At 34.0% G+C, this 19872-nt stretch overlaps 1 protein-coding gene across 3 annotated transcripts in view; it reads right to left on the bottom strand.

Annotated features, from left to right (window-relative positions):
- Nucleotides 1-19872, bottom strand: part of PNPLA8 (patatin like domain 8, phospholipase A2) — a 49999-nt gene that overhangs the window by 12080 nt on the left and 18047 nt on the right. For all 3 annotated transcript variants that reach the window (XM_081147250.1, XM_081147252.1, XM_081147251.1), the window contains exons 5-8: nucleotides 17196-17290; nucleotides 14233-14404; nucleotides 9402-9459; nucleotides 7176-7370 (exon numbers count right to left, since the gene is read on the bottom strand). In XM_081147250.1, coding sequence (XP_081003376.1) covers nucleotides 7176-7370; nucleotides 9402-9459; nucleotides 14233-14404; nucleotides 17196-17290 — 520 coding nt within the window. The remainder of the gene's footprint in view (nucleotides 1-7175; nucleotides 7371-9401; nucleotides 9460-14232; nucleotides 14405-17195; nucleotides 17291-19872) is intronic.

Below are 19872 nucleotides of genomic sequence, written 5' to 3'. Positions count from 1 at the left end.
TGTGAATGTCTCAATCATTTCATCTTTTAAAAAGTTTTATTATTATGGTAAAATACATATAACATAAAATTGGTATTAACCCTTTTTAAAGAGATATACACTAATTTGTTTTTTATCTTTATTGTTGAAAGCATTATAGATGTCCCCTTTTTTACCACCATTGATCCCTTCCACCCCGCACCTGCCCCACCTCCAGGCCATCTACATACCACTGTCTGTGTCCATGGGATATGCATTTATGCATGTAAGTTCTTTGATTAATTTCTCCCCACTCACTCCTTCAATCGCACCTTCCCTCTGAGATTCATCTGTCTGTTCCATGCTTCTGTGTCTCTGGATCTATTTTGTTCATCAGTTTATTTTGTTTACTAGATTCCACATATGACTGAGATTATGTGATACTTGTATTTCTCTGACTGGCTTATTTCGCTCAGTATAATACTCTCCAGGTCCATCCACACTGTCCCAGAGTAAGAGATCCTTCTTTTTTATAGCTGCATAGTATTCTATGGTGTAAATGTACCACAGCTTTTTATCCACTCATCTAACTGATGGGCACTTGGGCTGTTTCCAGACCTTAACTATTGCAAATTGTGCTGCTATGAACATACAGGTGCATAAATTCTGATTGGTGTTTTGGGTTTCTTAGGACATATTCCTAGAAGTGAGATCACTGGGTCAAATGGCAGTTCTATTTTTAATTTTTTCAGGAAACTCCATACTGTTTTCCATAGTGACTGCACCAGTCTGCATTCCCACCAGGAGTATACTAGGGTTCTCTCTTCTCCACATCCTAGCCAGCACTTGTCATTTGTTGATTTGTTGATGGTAGCCATTCTGACAGGTGAGAGGTGATACCTCACTGTTGTTTTAATTTGCATCTCTCTGATGATTAGTGACACTGAGCATTTTTTCATATGTTTCTTGGCCGTCTGTATGTCCTTGTTGGAGAAGTGTCTATTTAGGTCCTTTGCCCATTTCTTAATTGGATTATTTGTTTTCCTTTTGTTGAGTTGTATGAGTTCCTTATATATTTTGGATATTAACCCCTTATCAGACATATCACTGGCAAGTATGTTCTCCCATATAGTGAGCTCCCTTTTCATTTTGCTGATGGTTTCTTTTGCTCTGTAGAAGCTTTTTATTTTGATGCAGTCCCATTTGTTTATTTTCTCCTTTTTAACCATTTTTAAGGTTATGATTCAGTGGCATTAATTACAATCAGAATGTTTTACAGACCCATCATCACTATTTCCAAAAAGTTATCTATCCAAACAGAAACTCTGTAACTACTAAACAACCACTCCCCATTCTCCCCTCCCTATCCAGTTCTATCCTAATCAATTATTCATTCTTCATATATCAACTCAGATAACATCTTTGTAAAGCCAATCCTGACAGAATAAGTCACATTTGGTATACTACTTCTTAACTCTGTACTAATTTTTGTAATTGAATTTATAACTTCATTCTATAACTGTGTTTATATTCTTATAGTTTGAGGGTAAGATCCAGGAAAAACAAATATGCTAGCAATTATTAGAAACCTTTATATTTCTCATGGCTAACATAGTGCTTGGCATGAGTAAGCACTCACTACACTTTTGTCCAGTGATAATGAAAATTAATAGTTCTGGCCTGGCATAGGCACAATTTGGCAGGTGCTACGCAGGCTCTCTGCTAAAAACACTCTTTACCTTGAACATTTATATGAAATATCATAATTCCCTTTAGGTTAATGTATTCTGTGGTCTGAACATAAAACTTTTAACATATAAGTAAGGCCTAAAGGAAAAAATATATAGAATCTGTCATCAAAACCTTTAGTGCAAACTAATTTATCAGACTTTTTCTCTAAAGACAGGGAATTAATTGATTTAACTTTAGAGGCTGAGCTGGAAAAAGATAAGAGAGAAGGGATATGTCTAAATTAATCAAATTGTAGGCCTGGCTGGTATGGCTCAGTTGGTTAAGTGTCGTCCCATGCACAGTAAGGTCGCAGGTTTGATTCCCCTTCATGGTACATGACAGGTTGCAGGATTGATTCCCAGTAGGGGGAGTGCAGGAGGCAATCCATAGGATATTTCTCTCCCTCTCCCTTCTTTTCTCTCTAAAACTAATTTTTAAAAAAATATTTAAATTCATCAAATTCATACATCAAATCTCTGCACATCAACTATATCTCAAAAAAGCTGGAGAGTGAGAGAGGGGAGGAGAGAGAAGGGGAGAGGAAGGGAGGGATAATTTTGTGTAAAAAGTACTATTTCAAGATAAGTATGATGTTACTTGGGCAGGGGTTGCGAAGTAGTACCTTGGAAGCTACTCAAAAGTAATACTTCCCACTTTATAATGTGAACTATGAGAAAGAAAATACCTGGGTTCACATTTAAAAAACAGAGACTAGCAGCCATTCCTACAACATAGGGGCTTCTCATTCAAAAATCACACTACAGGGGGAATCTTGCACTAAGCTCAGGGCTCCAGAGCTGACCTGCCTGCCTGTACAGAGCTCCTGCCAAATGAGCCAGGAGTTCCTGGAATAGCATTTCAACCAATAGAACTGAGGTTTTCCCCATCCAATTGGAGCAGTGCACCTATATCCCCATTAGCATTTTCACCAACCAATCAGAGCAGCTCTATTCTCATTCATCAGGATAGTGCTTTTTGGACCAATCAAACTGAGGATGTGGAGTCCTCCTTTGTATGAGTACATACCATTCAGAAACCAGGGGTGGGGACTTCTGTCTATATAAGTCAGCTCCCCTCTGGTTTGGAGAGCACACTTTCCCTTTCCACCAAAGGCTGAAGACTGGTCCCCAGGCTAGAGCTTAAATACCTAAGGTGAGACACTAAAGACATCTTGCTGGATCAGAGAAGAGCAGGCAGCGCAGAGACGGGAAGATCACAGACCTGACTGGACTGAATCGGTGCAGAGCTGTCTAACCAAAGAGGGGCCAGGTCCCAGGGCTGCCTAGGGCCTCATAACTATGCTCTTTCACCACTGTGCTTCTTCATAATTAAGCTGTAACACTACTGAGCTGTTCCACAGTTGTGCTGTTCTCACAGCCATGCTGTATCATAACTGAGCTGTGAGCAATGAATAAAATTTCCTCCTTCACTGCACCCCAAATTGGGGACTCCTGTTGATGCTGAATTGATTCCAACGACCAACAGTTGACAATCATTTTCTAGGATATGTAATAAACCTGTAATAATATTCTCTTTATTGTCAAAGGCAAATAAAATCTGACCACCTACCTTGTACAGAACATAAGTGACTACCTTAAAGCTAATCTGTAATCTCACATCTAGGTAAACACAGATCCTTGAGCCTCTGGGCTTCTCCCAGGTGAGTGCCGGAATATGTACAAAGAGCTCTGGGGATCACAAGATTTCCAGTTCTCTCTCCAGGGCCACTGGCCCTCAATGTTGTCTCTCTCTTGCCTCTCTAACACCAGAGCTTCCCAGCACCTGATACCTTTGATCATCCTCACATTCTCATTGCTTTGGAGATATAAACACATGGTCTGAGGGGTGAAAGTTGTAAGGATCCATTTCATTCCATATTGTTCCTGCCCAGGACTGTGTTTCTGTACATGAATTCCCTACTAAACTCTTTAACCTACAAGCTGGACTTGTCTGCCTCGTTGTTCTTTCGTCTCTTGGCGCCTTCGGCATTTAGGGACCACTACTGTGTATACAGTTGTCTTCCAAAACATACGTACTCATACATCTTAATTATAGCCCTACTTTTAATAACTGCTCAAATAGAATTTAATCTATAATTAATACTCTCATGATTCCAGAAAGGATATAAAGTGATTTACATTAAAACATATGTCAGACAGGACAGTCAAAAGGGGTTTTAAAAGAGAGACTGGAAATAACTGAATATCCAAAAACTTATTGAATAAGAGGACTGTAATAAGTACCATATTTTAGTTTTAAACTTCTTAGCAACTTCAGAAAGAATAGAAAGAAACTTTGCTCAAATATTTTCTTTGTTTAAGCAATCAAGATTATTCACACCTTAGAATATGCTAATCATTCTTTCACAATGTCTTTGGAAGAGAAAAATACCCCGTTTTTTCCTCAAGTATTGGAAGAGAATATGCAATAAAGAAAATATTTATTTAAGGTTTAGACTCCAGATTCCATTGAATATTCTTATTAAATTTGATGTGCCAATCTTTCTAAAGTCACTGACTTACATGAAAACATATTCTCTGTACATGTGGTCATATGCTTTACATAAAATGTATAGAAGTTATTTCAACCTAAGTTCAAAGATTATGGGCATCAATACAAAAATGGCTAAGCATAAAAAGAAATATGACTGATCTATCTGAAATGGAAAAAGAACCACTAAATTATTTTGATTTGTTATATGTATTCTAAAGAGTTGAATTAAACTTTAGAACTACTTCTTCCTAGATAAAAAATAAAAACCAAATTAGATAACTTCTTTTGAAGTGTGGTCCTGAAATGCACTGAGTTATCATTTGAGAGTTTCACTAATATTTATCATAACAGCAATTTTGTAGCGTGACAACCATCCTAAAGTTATAAAACTTATCTGTTATACTTTGAATACACTAAGTTACTTCATCGTTTATGGCAGTAAGAATATGAAGAAATAGTTAAAAACAGCAAGCTACATATTAAAATAAAAATTTTATTTTGAACAATAAGGCTAAATCAATATGAGAAAAACTCTATAGCTAGCCACCTTCTGTCCTGAGGGGGTTAGAAGAAGAGAGAGGTAAGAAGGGTGAGTGTCTTAAATAATTTAACAACTGGTTTGACAAAGAAAGAGTCTGAATTGACTCCAAAGACGAAATTAATCCTATTTTAATCTCTTAACTACAAAGATAGAAAGAAAATAAAATAGCTGACAGTAACATTTTAAAATATATTTAAGCTACTATATAAAAATATAGGAAAAAATAAAATTGATAAAAATGTTATAACATTGACACATATAAATTAAAATTATATAGTTAATACATAGTTTATATATAAGATCTATGTATGATGTTTTGAGTAACATCTGAAAAGTCTGTCAAAATATTATTTTTCTCTGAATACCAAATAGAGATAGCATACCAGTGACTAAAGAGGAAAGCTAAGGCTACTGACTGCATCAAATGAGATTTTTAAGTGGGATATCATATAAAAAATTAAGCATATATAAAGTATGTATATTTTAGAATTATCAGCTCAAAACCTTTATTGCCTTTATTACTTAGTATAAGTTATGAGTTAAGATTTCCATAGTGGGGGAAAAAAGTCACAAAAAAATTATAAATGAGTCTATATAACAGAAAAAGAATGACTAGAAATAATATTCAACTTTATATATCATTTAGTCATAAATTTTAAAACAGTATAATTATAGAAAGCATCCTGTCACTTAACAGCTATGACCCTAGTCCAGTTACTTAACCTTTCTTAAAATTCAAATTTTTTATTTGTAAAATGGAAGCAACTCTATCTACCTCATAAGCAGTGATGATTAAATGAGATAATGTAAAGAACTATATAAGTGTCTGGAACACAGCTAACTTAAGTGTTTATTATTATTATTTTATTATATCCTATCCTTTAAAATATGACCACTAAATATAAAGTACAGCATAGGGAATATAGTCAACAATATTATAATAACTATGTATGGTGTCAGATGGATACTAGACTTATTGGGGGATCACTCTGTAAGTTACACAAATGTCTACATATAAATTATTAAGTTCCTAGGTTGAACACCTGAAACTAATATACTATTGTATGTCAATGATAACGGGGGAAAAAATTATTTTTTTAATTTATCTTTAAGGTTGAAAGCATTACAGATGTCTCCCCCCCCGCCACTGATCCCTTCCACCCCTCATCTGCCCTACCTCCTGGCCTTCCGCATACTATTGTCCTTCCCCATACTATTGTTTGTGTCCATGGGTTATGCATATATGCATGTAAGTTTTTTTATTAATCTCTCCCCACCCACTCCCCCACCCCTGCTTCCCCTCTGAGATTCGTCTGTCTGTTCCATGCTTCTATGTCTCTGGATCTGTTTTGTTCATCAGTTTATTTTGTTTATTAGATTCCACATATAACTGAGATAATGTGACACTTGTCTTTCTCTGGCTGGCTTATTTCACTTATTATAATACTCTCCAGGTCCATCCACGCTGTCCCAAGGGTAAGAGATTTTCAACAGCTGCATAGTATTTCATGGTGCAAATATACCACAGCTTTTTATCCACTCATCTACTGATGGGCACTTGGGCTGTTTCCAGATCTTAACTACTGCAAATTGCGCTTCTATGAACATATAGATGCATAAATCCTTTCTGATTGGTGTTTCGGGTTTCTTAGGATATATTCCTGGAAGTGAGGTAACTGGGTCAAAAGGCAGTTCTATCTCGAATTTTTTAAGGAAACTCCATACTGTTTTTCATAGTGGCTACACCAGTCTGCATTCCCACCAGCAGTGTACTAGGGTTCCCTTTTCTCCATATTCTGGCCAGCACTTGTCATTTGTTGATTTGTTGATGGCAGCCATTCTGAGAGGTGAGAGGTGATATCTCACTGTTGTTTTAATTTGCATCTCTCTGATGATTAGTGACACTGAGCATTTTTTCATATGTCTCTTGGCCATCTGTATTTCCTTGTTGGAGAAGTGTCTATTTAGGTCCTTTGCCCAAATTTTAATTGGATTGTCTTCCTTTTGTTAAGTTGTATGAGGTCCTTATATATTTTGGATATTTACCCCTTATCAGATGTATAACTGGCAAATACGTTCTCCCATACAGTTTGCTCCCTTTTCGTTTTGTTGATGTGTTTCATTTTTAATTTTTAATCACATTTGGAAAACCAATCATACATACTACTTCATTTTCCAACAATAAAACTATCACAATTGGCTATGAATCACTGTATAAAGTACCAAAAATAAATATTACCTAAAATATGCTCTTCAAGCCAGGCAGCTTGTTAATTTAAAGAAAAACAAACAACAAATAAGAATATCTTGTACTGCACATCTTCTGCCACATGGAGCCATAAAAAAGAAAGTCTCTTTGGTTGATCCTTCTGTAAGTTCAGTGACATTTAATATGTGCTGATTCTTTTTAATCATGTAAAGTTTTACAAGATAGGCCACAGACTCAACTTACCTGATGAAGATCATTTCCCAATGCATACTCTGCAAAGTAGCCTGGAGCAGCAGATGAGGCTCTAATGGCCTGCCACATTTTGTACTGACAGCCTCCCAAATAGTGAGAGTTGACGCCAGGAAAATGACCATAGTTTCTGAATACAAAAGCTTTTGGCGTTATTCCTCTGTTTACTATGGTACTTACTGCAGCTACCTAGTAAATTAAAAAGTGAACAATACCTATTATAAGCAGCAATATTTGGGATTTATAAAAATTAAGTATTATTTAGTAGTATGAATGAAAAACCTACTACTCTACCTATCAAGATAAATATAAAAATAACTATAATGTTAAGCTATGAGAACCTGATCTTTTTAAATAGGTATCTCTTTATGAAGAGGTAGATATAAGTACTGAGATAATTTTGAGAAATATAAGAGAATAATAATAAAAGATATTTTTGACTACATGATTTGGTAGTTATTTAAGACATTCAAGAAGGTATAAATTTATAAACCTTTATATAATATTTGAAACAGCAATAGTAGCGACAATTAAAAACTACTCAAAGATAAATATACTATTTTCATAATATAATTTACTAATTAGTCTTTGCTTCCATGATCTTTGAAAGCATTATGACTTTAATAACTGAAACTTTAAGACTACACAAACTGAAGGTTTTCTGATCATAGTTAATAACTAGCAGTTGGGTAATTTTTTAAATTAAAAAAACTAATGTTCATCACCCTGGGTCTCAGATTTTATTGGTGTCAGCTGAATTTCTGTGCTATGTTTATTAATGATCTGAAACATAAACTTAAGAAGTGAAAAGTACTGAGAAGACCTAAGCTGTTAATAGTCCTGTGCCAAGCCCTGCCAGGAACCTGTGCTTTTTGCTATTTTATAAACCAAAGGCCATCTCCCAAGTTCCTAAGAGTGATCCAAGTATGTCTCTAGGCTACTGTGAATAGGAGTTAGCCATATACTGTAATACAGAAGGTCTTTCTATAAATTGGTATATAAACAGGCTGAATTAAGAAACATACAGGTGGCTGTTCCATTTATCATGAGTGAATTACTTTTAAAGTTGGCAATTACCATGAATTAAAAACAAACAAGAATCCCTGAAGATACAGGGGAACAAACAAGAGGTATAGAGTACATCCTAGGGCCCTCTCCAAAAGAAATTATGTGCCTGTCAGTACCATGGCTTCTCAGGCCCTGAATAATCTGATCCATCTATCATTTCAGCCTTATTTCACATGCTGCCCCAACATCCTTAGGCTCTAGTCTTCAGGGTTCCTGCATACCTCCAGAATTCCTCCTACACAGGTCATTCCCTTTGCCAGAAACACTCCTACTCATCAGCATTCACACTGAGATCTCAAATCTCATATCCTTGGAGTAGCCTTCCTTCATGTTCCTGTAAATATGTACTTTCAAAGAACTGTTTTTATGCTCCATAGCACTTATTTCAAGGACACTATATCTCATCTGTGTGATTATCTGATTAAAGCCTACTTTGCCCTACTGGACTATAAACTCCATGTTTGTATTTTACTCACTAATATATCCAAAGTGCCTAGCACAATTTTGGCACATTGGATGCATAATTAATACCTAAAGAATGAATGAAAATATAAATAAGTAGGAGTGAAAGAGCAATAGAGAGAGCTAATGGTTACAGCTTGCTATCCAAAAATAAATACAAGCTGCATGGAATTCCTAGATGCAGAAATCCTATTCCTTAATCAAATAACAAGTATTATCAAAGAACATAAAACTTAAGCAATACTCACTCAGATCATTGTGTTTAAAACAAAAAGAGAAGCCATGTTGAGGCTTATTCTAGTAACAACTACATTTTTAAAATTGGGGTTCCATTTGTATATTAATCTAATATATATGTAAGAGGCGTATATAATTTCTTTTAAAAAATCTAGGAGAGAAAATGATACAATTTATCTTAAGTCACTGGATTTCATTAACCCTTATGATAATTCTTCCTTATCTTTAGTCTCAGTCGTTCATGTTCTTAAACTTTTGTTGTACTTTTACTATATATAGAAAAGGCCTAAAGATCACATCCTATATCTTCATAGAATGACTCAACATATAAGTAATCAACATAACTTATTAAAAGAAGTTCCTAAGAAATGTTTCCTTTAATAAAGGGTCTGCAGCGTAAGTGTTTTCACCTGACCTTCAATTCCAACTAGGTGTTATACACTCTAAACTTACCTTAGGACATGTGGGGTTTCTTGCTGTTTCAATCATTAGTGAAGATCCCATTCTATCCCTTTATTAAAGGAGAAGAAATAAATTATATCAAAATGATTTATCTCCTAACATCTGGAAACAGATGCTATGTAAATACTGACTGCCTATGGCTTTGGCAAAGCGCTATGAGGGACCAAATTTAAAAAAAAAGTATATGAATCTCCTCTAGGAGGCTTATCATCCAATTAATGCACATGAAAAAATATGTGGTTAGTGTCTGTTATTCTCTGACTCAAACTACAAGTATCTAAGGTTATGAGAGGGCAATATCTGGGAAAGATGCATGGAGGTGTAGCTTGAAAAGGACACCAAAACATGGCAAAGTTACACATTTAAATTCAGGACATAAGCAGGGGAAAGGCACAGAGGCAGAATCAATCTGTTGTTTTCAGGGTCCTCCTGAAAGAATAAAGTTGCTGTGTTGAGATTAAGACTGCAGAATGGGTAGGCTTGTTACAGAGTAATCCAAACACCAGATCAGGACACTTGTATTAGCAATTCAAAGCCAATGTCACCCTACAAAAAATGTGAAATCACATTTTAAAGTCATCTGAGTTGGCATTTGAATTACTGCAACAGAAATTGTCCTTGGGCAGCTTTTTTTTTTTTAATCCTCACCTGAGGATATTTTTTCCATTGCTTTTCAGAGAGAGTGGAAGTGAGAAAGAGAGAGAGAGAGAAACACAAACGTGAGAGAGACATATCGATTGGTTGCCTCCTGACTGGGGATAGAGCCTGCAACCAAGGCACATGCCCTTGGTCGAAATCGAACCCAGGACCCTTCAGTCCATAGGCCGATGCTCTAGCCACTGAGCCAGACCGGCCAGGGATGGGCAGCTACTTTTACAATTCCATTATAGGGGAATTTTATTTCAGTGCAGAATTTTTCCTGACTTAAAAATTATGTTTTCACCCTGTATTGAACATAAAAACTACGTGGGGTTTTTGTTTCTTTGTTTTTTAAATAACCTGCCACAATAAGAAACGTAGATTTTTCTAATGACATTTTTTCAAATAATTCTCACGTTTCTCAACTAGAATGCTAGTGAAGTCACATAAGGGTAGTATGTACAAATTAGGTAGTGATCTACCTTTCACAATCTTTAAAAAATATCAATGTAAAATACTTTCTAAAACAGACAAGGTGTTTGTCTTTCCCAACCTGACCTATGTTACTTCTGTGTGAAAATCAATGCAGTTTTATTCTTCTACAGATCTTTCACTTTATCTTTTCATAGAAATCTAGCTGTACAATTGGACAGAGATCCTGGGAGCATGCTGCTTTCATAGTTTAAGCAAAATTCACATTTACTTTTTGTTTAAACTTTGATTTTATTAACAGAACCGAAATGCATTAGTGAATTAAGTTATAAATATAGATTCAAAAATAAAGTGAGGAACATTATTTATTTCAGAGATGTCAAAATACAAAAATATCTGAACATTCCTAGATTCTACTAATGCTATAATTAAAAGTAGTAACCCTAAAATAACATAAAATCATTACCACAGGAAAAAAACAACAACCTATAAAAATGCTCTCAATAAACAATGAGAGGGGGGGAAAAAGACAAAAACATCTAGAGAGTAGGTGTGATAGATTATAATAATGGCCCCCAATGGCTCACTTCCTGAGATCTATAACCCTGTATATAGTTCCTTCCCATATAACCCTGGGTTCCAGTGGCTTTGGTCAATGGAACACTGGCCGACATGCCAAAGGAAAACCTTTTCTTTTTTAAAATCTCTACTACTAATTTTAAACTCGGTTTATGTTAAGTGAAAGTTAAATCGTACAAGGCAAGGTGTAGGATTTGTTTTAATGTACCCAATGATAGATTTGATTATTACTGATTGAACTGTTAACTGTTTAACAATTTTAGACTTACGGTTTTCTTTCTTTGGCTTGTTTGTTCTTGCTTTTACTTTTATGTTACACTAGTTTGCCATTTAGCAATTACACTGTGCAATATTATAATAAGGATTGGGGAAATTTATAGGGATGTAATGTCTGTTATTATAGTTTGAGATAGTATTTCTCTCTAGTTAGTGATTTATTTTTAAATATGTTTTTATTGATTTCAGAGAGGAAGGGAGAGGGAGAGATAGAAACATCAATGATGAGAGAGAATCATCAACTGGATGCCTCCTGCACGCCCATCAACCACTGAGCCATGCTGGCCGGGCTAGTTCTCAGTGATTTAAATGTGACCAAGCCTTCTGTACTTTGTCACAAAAAGCAGGTTTACCACACATGACTATTTTGGTGAGTGTCAAAAAAAAATGTATGGTGTATTACTGTTGATTCTCTTTGAATTGAAAAAAAAAAGTATATATATATATTGCAGCATAAATGAATAAATAAATAAAATAAACTGAGGCTTGATAAATACTTTCATACTGGGGCTTGACCTTTTGGAACTCTGAGACCGCCAATACAAGATGAAGTCCAGGATGAGAGTGACCATGTGGAGAGAGAGACCAGCTGTCCCAGACATCTCAGCTGAGCTGCTGACTGCCAACAGCCATGTGAGTGAGTTTAGACAAGAACAGAAAAAACACCCAGTCAAACCACAGTGGCATAAGACTAAACCACTGTCATTTTAAAACACTAAGTTTTGTAGTGGTTTGTTTTGCAGCAAAGGTTGAGAGGAAAAGTAGGGAAAGGAAAAAAACAACTGACTACAGTTGGAAAGTTTATCAATAGCAATATGCCAAAGCATGAAGATATTCCAATGAGTAAAAAAAGGGAAAAAACATTTCAGAACACAGAGACTGGTTTTGCAGTAAATTTTCAAACCTTCATTAAAAAATCTAACCAGTACTATGATTTTATAATTTGAGAATGGATACAATTTTTTTAATAGACACAAAAGAAGACCCAAAAAATAAGCAGCAAACAACATTAATGAATGGGAAGATCATTCAATTGGAAAAATGCCTGTATAAGAAGTATAAATATCTAAACAGTAAATTTGGACTAAAATTTTTAAAATCAATAGATAAAAACCAAAAACTTGGACATACACTCTAATATAGATAAGAATTTAAAATATGATAAAGCTGGTGCTTCAAATCAAAAAGAAATAAAAAGTACTTGGTAAAAGGTACGGGGACATTAAAATTAATATTGGAGTAAAAGGTTAAGTCAGATTCCCTTACAATATACATCAAAATAAATTTCAGATAAGAATTAAAAATGAAATTAATTAAACCTTAGAACTAGAAAATAATATAAAGATCTACTTGATTTCAATGTAGAAAAGACTTCCTAAACATGAAAGTTAAAATTTAAAAAAGAGATGACTAAGTAAAGATGTTAAATTCCTCTAACATTAAAAAGCACATTTTCAACAAATAAATATTTAATATATTTACATTATAGTGAGAAATGACCTGATAGGAATAAGAAAATATTATGACCTTGAAATTCAGAAGAAAATATATAATCGAAATATAAAAATGTTCCAATTCATCAATAATCAAAGTGATGCAAATTTGAAACACCAGTTTAAAAGTCTCTCAAACTGACACAGTTTTAAAATTAAAATGTTTAGCCCGGCTGGATGTGGCTAAGTGGTTGAGCATCGACCTAGGATCCAGGTGATCGGGGTTCGATTCCTGGTCAGGGCACATGCCCGGGTTGCGGGATCGATCCCCAGTCGGGGGCGTGCAGGAGGCAGCCGATCAATGACTTTCTCATCGTTTATGTTTCTATCTCTCTCTCCCTCTCCTTTCCTCTCTCTCAAATCAATAAAGATATATTAAAAAAAAAAAAAATTAAAATGTTTAGTGAAATGGAAATACAAATTGATGCTGGTAGGTGAGTAAACTGGGTCAAATGTTTTGACTCAATAACATATAATAATTTTTAAAACATGTATACTTTCTGACCCAAAATTTCACTCTAGAAATTTACCTTAAAGTGTAATCAAAGATTTAAGTAGAGATGTAGGATGTCCTTTCACCTTTATTTTAAACTGTAAAAATGTCTAAGGTATCCTTCTTTTCCAATATAGAATTGTTAAATAGTACATCCATAAAATATGACAGTGAACAACCATTAAAACATGTCCCAGAAAACAATGAATAGGAAATCATTCATGATAAAATGCTAAGGTAAAAATGCAGGATACAAAATTACATGAGCATTATCATCCCAATTTTGTGAAGGGAATAAATACATATGCACACTCACAATCCCATACATACATACACTTATTTATTTGTAAGAAACTCTGGGAAAAAATACATCACCATGTTAATAGTGAGATTGTATGTTATTTTGATTGTTTTCTCTATATGTTCTCTATTTCCTATATGATTATTTTTAAAACACATCAGCATTGGCCAAATAATTATGCTTATAAACTGACCTATATTACAAGGTCTATCACTCTGAATATTAAGATTGTGAATGATTTTAAGTTTCTACTTCATGCTTTTATTTTTGGAAAGTGGGTATAATGGCTTTGTTGTGCTTTGGAAACATGTTTAAAAATTATGACTTCTAAGAAAAACTAATATGGTAAGTAAAAACAATAGGATCAAACATGGTCTATATAGAATACGGTCTCAATTTTTAAAAAGGCAATTGCAACTTTTACATGAAAATCTCACACATATGAACCCAAGAAATAGTGGCTAGATTTACCAAAATATTAATAGTGATTATCTCTAACTAATAGGATCAATAATTTAATATTCTTCTTAATATTTTTAAGCATTTTTAAAATTAACATGCACATATTACCTAGATAAAACAGCTTTTAAAAGAATAATTATAACTTACTTAAGAATATTTTCCCATGTTTGACTGTCATAAAATGCATGGCTCCAACTCATTTTGACTGTTCCAACAATGACATTTTGTGAAAACACATCTGTTCCTAATTTTCGATAAAGTTCCTCACATTCATCCAGAGGCATATGAAATAATCCCAACATGAATGCCAATATAGCACCTGAAAGAAAAAAATCTTTAGTTTTAGTCAGTATTGACATTACAGTACTTATAAGATTTCCTGAATCATAGACTTGGTTAAAACTCTACCTTTGAAACTTTCAAACTGTGTTACCTGGGACAAACTACTCAACCTCTCAGAGCCCTATTTTTTTCATCTATAAAATAAGGGTAATTACAACAACTAAAATGTATAAGGTTCTTATATTGGGATAATACATGTAAAAGTCTTTATTTACTAGGCCTCAATAAGGACACATAAATGGCAACCAATGATGATGATAATTTAAAAATATATAAAAATGTGTCATTTTATACTACATTAAGTAAAATATAATTAGGATACTGTGGTAGAGAAAGTCCTTTCTAACCTTAATAAATTCCTTAGTTTTGGTCATAAGATATTTGACAACTTGCCAATTTGTTAAAAAATTGCTTCTTCAGACTGGTCCTGGGAATCAATGTAATTAAAGAAATTAGGTCTCTGGATGTCTTTTTAAATAGCAGATTTCATATCCTAGAGGCAATTGGTAGGACACACTGCCACCTAGTGTACCTAATTGGCCTAACCCAGAACTAACAAGAAAAACTGGAGAAAGGTTTTAGGGGGTGGGACAAGGAAAAGGCCTGTATAGCATCACTGCTTACTCTGAGACTGCAAAGAAATAAAAAACAGAAAATCACTCTCATAATGTATTTGAAGTATTTTAAGTATTTTATTATACTTAGTCTTATTCTAGTAAAAGGTAAGACAGCATACTCTGTTTGGCAGAACTATATAATAGAAATTGCTATTTTTCAATTTGTAGAAAAGTTGTAACTAACACAAGAAATACCTTACCAAAAAACTAAGTTCCTTTCCTTTTAAGTGGAGCTACTACAAAGATGAACAGATACTTAAAAAACTGAATTTTACTGAACTGGTAAGTATGTTATCCTTGAATTAAGTATATATTTATTAACTTTATAGAAATTATAAGTGAAACAAAAGTTCTACATTAGAATATACAAAATGGAAAAAAAGAAAGGAAAATCATAAGTACTATATTACAAATTAAGTTTAATATAAGCTAGAAAACAATGGAAAAGGTATATTGTGATCATACAGAAATGTACATATTTCATAAACTGATATTCTACCCCATGGGTGAATCTCTGTAACTTAAAATTCTTTCATAAGTACCTACCTACTAAGAATAGTGCCAAAGCAAGAAGTTGCCTTGTAGATGTGTTTAAATGTTTGGATAGCTAGGACCATCCTAAAGTAAAAGAAATAGTCAATAGGTAATAGCTCTAAGAAAAGTACCAAAGAACACTAGCCCTGGGAAATGTCTGAGAAAAGTTTCCACCTGGCCGGCATGGCTCAGAGGCTGAGCACTGACTGACCTATGATCCAGGACATCACAGTTCAATTCCTGGTCAGGGCACATGCCCAGGGTTTGGGGCTCGATCCCCAGTAGGGGGTGTGCAGGAGGCAGTGGATCAATAACTCTCTCTCATCATTGATGTTTCTCTCTCTCTCTCCCTCTCCTTTTCTCTGAAATCAATAAAATCATATTAAAAATAAAATTAAAAGCTTCCACAGTTAAATCAATTTGGGATATACATATTATTTTCCAATTCTGAAAGTCACAATGCATTTTTAACATACTAAGTGAGATCAGAAATCCCCATGTAAAGATACCTGTTTAACTTCCTTTAACTCAACATTTTCCAAATTTACTAACATCCTGAGGAATAGTGTTCAGCGGAACAACATAGGAATCGCTGTTTTCTTATACTTTTGAATCATCCCTGCAACTGCTCTCATTTAGTTTTCACAACTGAGCAGCAACTGACACGCCCTTTGGGAATTTTTGTCATACTTGACACATGTAATGCAGATAAATCATTTGATTTTGTTACTAGTGGTCTTTAGAACTACTATTATAATTCAAAAAAAATGTTAAAGAAGTAGAAATTAAAATCTCTGAAGATAAACTAATGTAAAGTGAGAAATTATCAGGTCAAACAATAAAATATACAGCAAGGATGTGCAATCTTAATAGTCCTTGAGTATTACCTGGGAAGTAAGCAATAACAATGGGTATCCTGAGACTTGATGTGCAGGGGTGGGAGGTGTTGGGGGTGGGGAATAGATAGGTGAGAGAGCTGGGGTAAGGAAATAGGAAAAAAAAAAAGAATAAAACAAAAATTCATCTGATGGTGAGTCAATAAAAACTAAGAAATTATTCCATACAATTATATTCTAAGCTGCCAATTTATTCTATACAAACATGAAACTATAATTTTAAATGTGTATCAACTAGCAATATTAAAAACAGCCTTTAATAAACATAGATTCTCACACTTATCAATTTAAATTCTGGCTTCAACCAACCAGATTAAAGAAAAATGACAGACGAAGCAATTAACTCACAGAGGAACACCTCTCATAAATAAGTACAATCCTTTCCATCTTTAATATTCTATTGATTCAAGTACAATTTGAGTACCTACCTTCCTTCCGTTTCATCACTTAAGGTGACTTTACCATAAAGCAATAACTCATAATTCGTAACTGGTCACTTGTGACTTATTTATAAAATATTAGAAAGCACATTAAAAACTTTTTTCTGAATGTTAATTTATTCCCATAAATATTTTTAGAAGTTAATTAAGCAAACCAAGGGATTATTCATCATCAAAACATGAAATTAATACCCATAATTTCAAAGAATGATCTTGAACATAAATGTTTAATGTTTTATTAATGCATTGCTGGGATATACCATCCCCATAATAATAATTACCTGTGCTTACACCACAAATGTAATCAAACAGCTGGTGAACTGGCTTCTGAGTAAGTTCAACTAATTTTCGCAGTGTCTGAAGAGCAACCAAACCCCTATAGAAAAGATAAAGGTGAAGTGAGAATTCCTGTTTCAAGGACAGTTAAGTTATTGAATAAAACAATCCTAAAAGTTGCTTTTCTAGCTTATATGCTAACATGAAAACTAATAATATAATTCAGCATCAGTAAAGGTTGCTTAAGTTTTTAAGGAGACTTTTGAATATCCGATATCTTTTTTTAATTTTTTTTTTTAATCCTCGCCCAAGGATATGCTTTTATTGATGTTAAGAAAAAAAAGAAAGAGACATTAATGTGAGAGAGAAACATTGAAAGGTTGCCTCCCATACATGCCCTGACCCGGATCAAACCAGCAACCTGGGCATGTGCCCTGACCAGGGATCAAACCCACCACCTTTTGGTGTATAGGAGGATGCTCCAACCAACTGAGCCAAACTGGCCAGGGCTGAATATCCAATATCTAAATAATGACACAAAACTCATGCTATCGATGTATGTTTTTAAATTTATACTATAAAAATATGCCAATGTAAGATTTAAAAAAAAAAAAATACCCCAACTAAGGAAAATACTTAAAGCTTCCACTCACTAGTTTGGGGAGGGCATATATTGATTCCTTCTCTCACTATTGTAGTTGGTCACCTATGCATCTATACAGTTTTGTTTTATATATTTCACAAGTCATATTTTTAAGCCTTCATCATTTTTTAAAACTTAACAATCTTAGGACAATGCTCTACATTAAGGATATATTTGCCAAAGGTGGCAAATATCTTCATAATGAATATGAAACATAAAATAGTCTAAGTGTAGGCCAATTCAGGGTATGTGTAACAAGAGGATAATTTTTTTTTTTTAATTTATTCTTCAATTATAGTTGACATACAGTATTATATTAGTATAAGGTGTACAACGCAGTGATTAGATATTTATATAATTTACAAAGTGATCACCCCAATAAGTCTAGTACCCATCTGACACTATATATAGTTATTACAATATATTTGACTATGCTGTACTTTACATCAATGTGACTATTTATAACTACCAATTTGTACTTCTAAATCCTTTTACCTTTCACCATTGCTCAAACTGCTCCCATCTGGCAACCATTAGCTTGTTTTGTGTGTTCATTAATTCTGTTTTTTACATTACACATATAAGTGAAATCATATGGTATCTGTCTTTGTCTGACTTATTTCACTTAGCATAATGCCCTCTAGGACATGGATAATTCTTAACACTAGGAGAATATACAGAAATAATGAAATGTTATAATCCCAAAACCAGATGTGAGGCAGAGAAGTCCTGGAACACAATGGTAGTCAGACACCACAAAATAAAATTTAGAGTGCCAAATTGTGCTTTGATACTGTGACATGAAGTCATCAGAAAATATTTTAAAATTCAAGTAGAAAACCAAAAATGCTGATTTTTTTTTTTTAATTGCAAGAAGTAATGTGGATTTGAAGAGTGGAAAGAGTACATAAGATGGCTCATAAGAGAGATACAGTAGGAATTCAAGGTAAGACACAAAGAATTAAAAGTTAATGCTGCCCGGCCGGGCGTGGCTCAGCGGTTGAGCATTGACCTAGGATCAAGGCAATTGGGGTTCGATTCCCGGTCAGGGCACATGCCCGGGTTGCGGGCTCGATCAATGACTCTCTCATCATTGATGTTTCTACCTCTCTCTCTCGCCTTTCCTCTCTCTGAAATCAATAAAGATATATTAAAAATAAAAATAAAAGTTAATGCTGAATAAAATATATTTAACAATGTGATCTCCATTACTTAAAAAAATAAAACATGTACATATATACTCACCTAGAAAAAAAAATTTGAAGAAATAAAAATATTAAAAACAATCTTGAAATTCTGAGCTATGATTTGTTTATATATTTTTTCTCCCAAGTTTTACTTGTATAATGAGGAAGAAACTATTTAAAAATGCTGTATTTATAAATTAACTCAGAGTAAATTTAAAAATAAATATACTTGCCAGGTTGGTTCTATATGCCTAACACTATACCAGGTTTTCTTACACAAAAGAAATAAAAGAAATAAGAATTCTTTTTCTTACAAGCCCCCATATCTTACTCCTTTGAACACAAATTTCCCATTCTGTCTGCTTTCTCACATTCCCCTAAATGAAGGTTTCTCAACAGCAGCACTTTTGACATTCTGGGATGTGTAATTCTTTGTTGTAGGGGGCTATCCTATGCATGGTAGATAGTTAACAGCCACTGTCTTCTCCCTAGATGCAAGTGACAGTCCCCCAGTTGTTACAACCAAAAATGTCTCCAGATACAAATGTCTTCTAGGGAGACGGTACCTACAGTGGAAAATCATAAATCTAAACTTACCTTCATCCTAACGCACCTTGAGGTTTTCCCAACTGTCTTCCCTCTAATTTCTACATTATCAAAACTCCCATTCTAGAGAGTCAGATACTGGTCACAAAGCTCTTTTCACCATATCTTCCTCACTCTAAATAGACATTTGAATGTCCTTTAATGTTCTTTCAGATCTCTACTTAAATGTTACTTCAAAAACAAGTCACAGTCATGCTCACTCTTTGAAATAGCACTCTTAGTCTCTATCCCTTTACCTTGCTTTCA

This window comes from Miniopterus schreibersii, assembly GCF_964146895.1.
Source record: "Miniopterus schreibersii genome assembly, chromosome: 9".
Taxonomy (NCBI): domain Eukaryota; kingdom Metazoa; phylum Chordata; class Mammalia; order Chiroptera; family Miniopteridae; genus Miniopterus; species Miniopterus schreibersii.
Note: the sequence above shows the minus strand (reverse complement) of the source record. Positions and strands in the feature narration are given on the sequence as shown.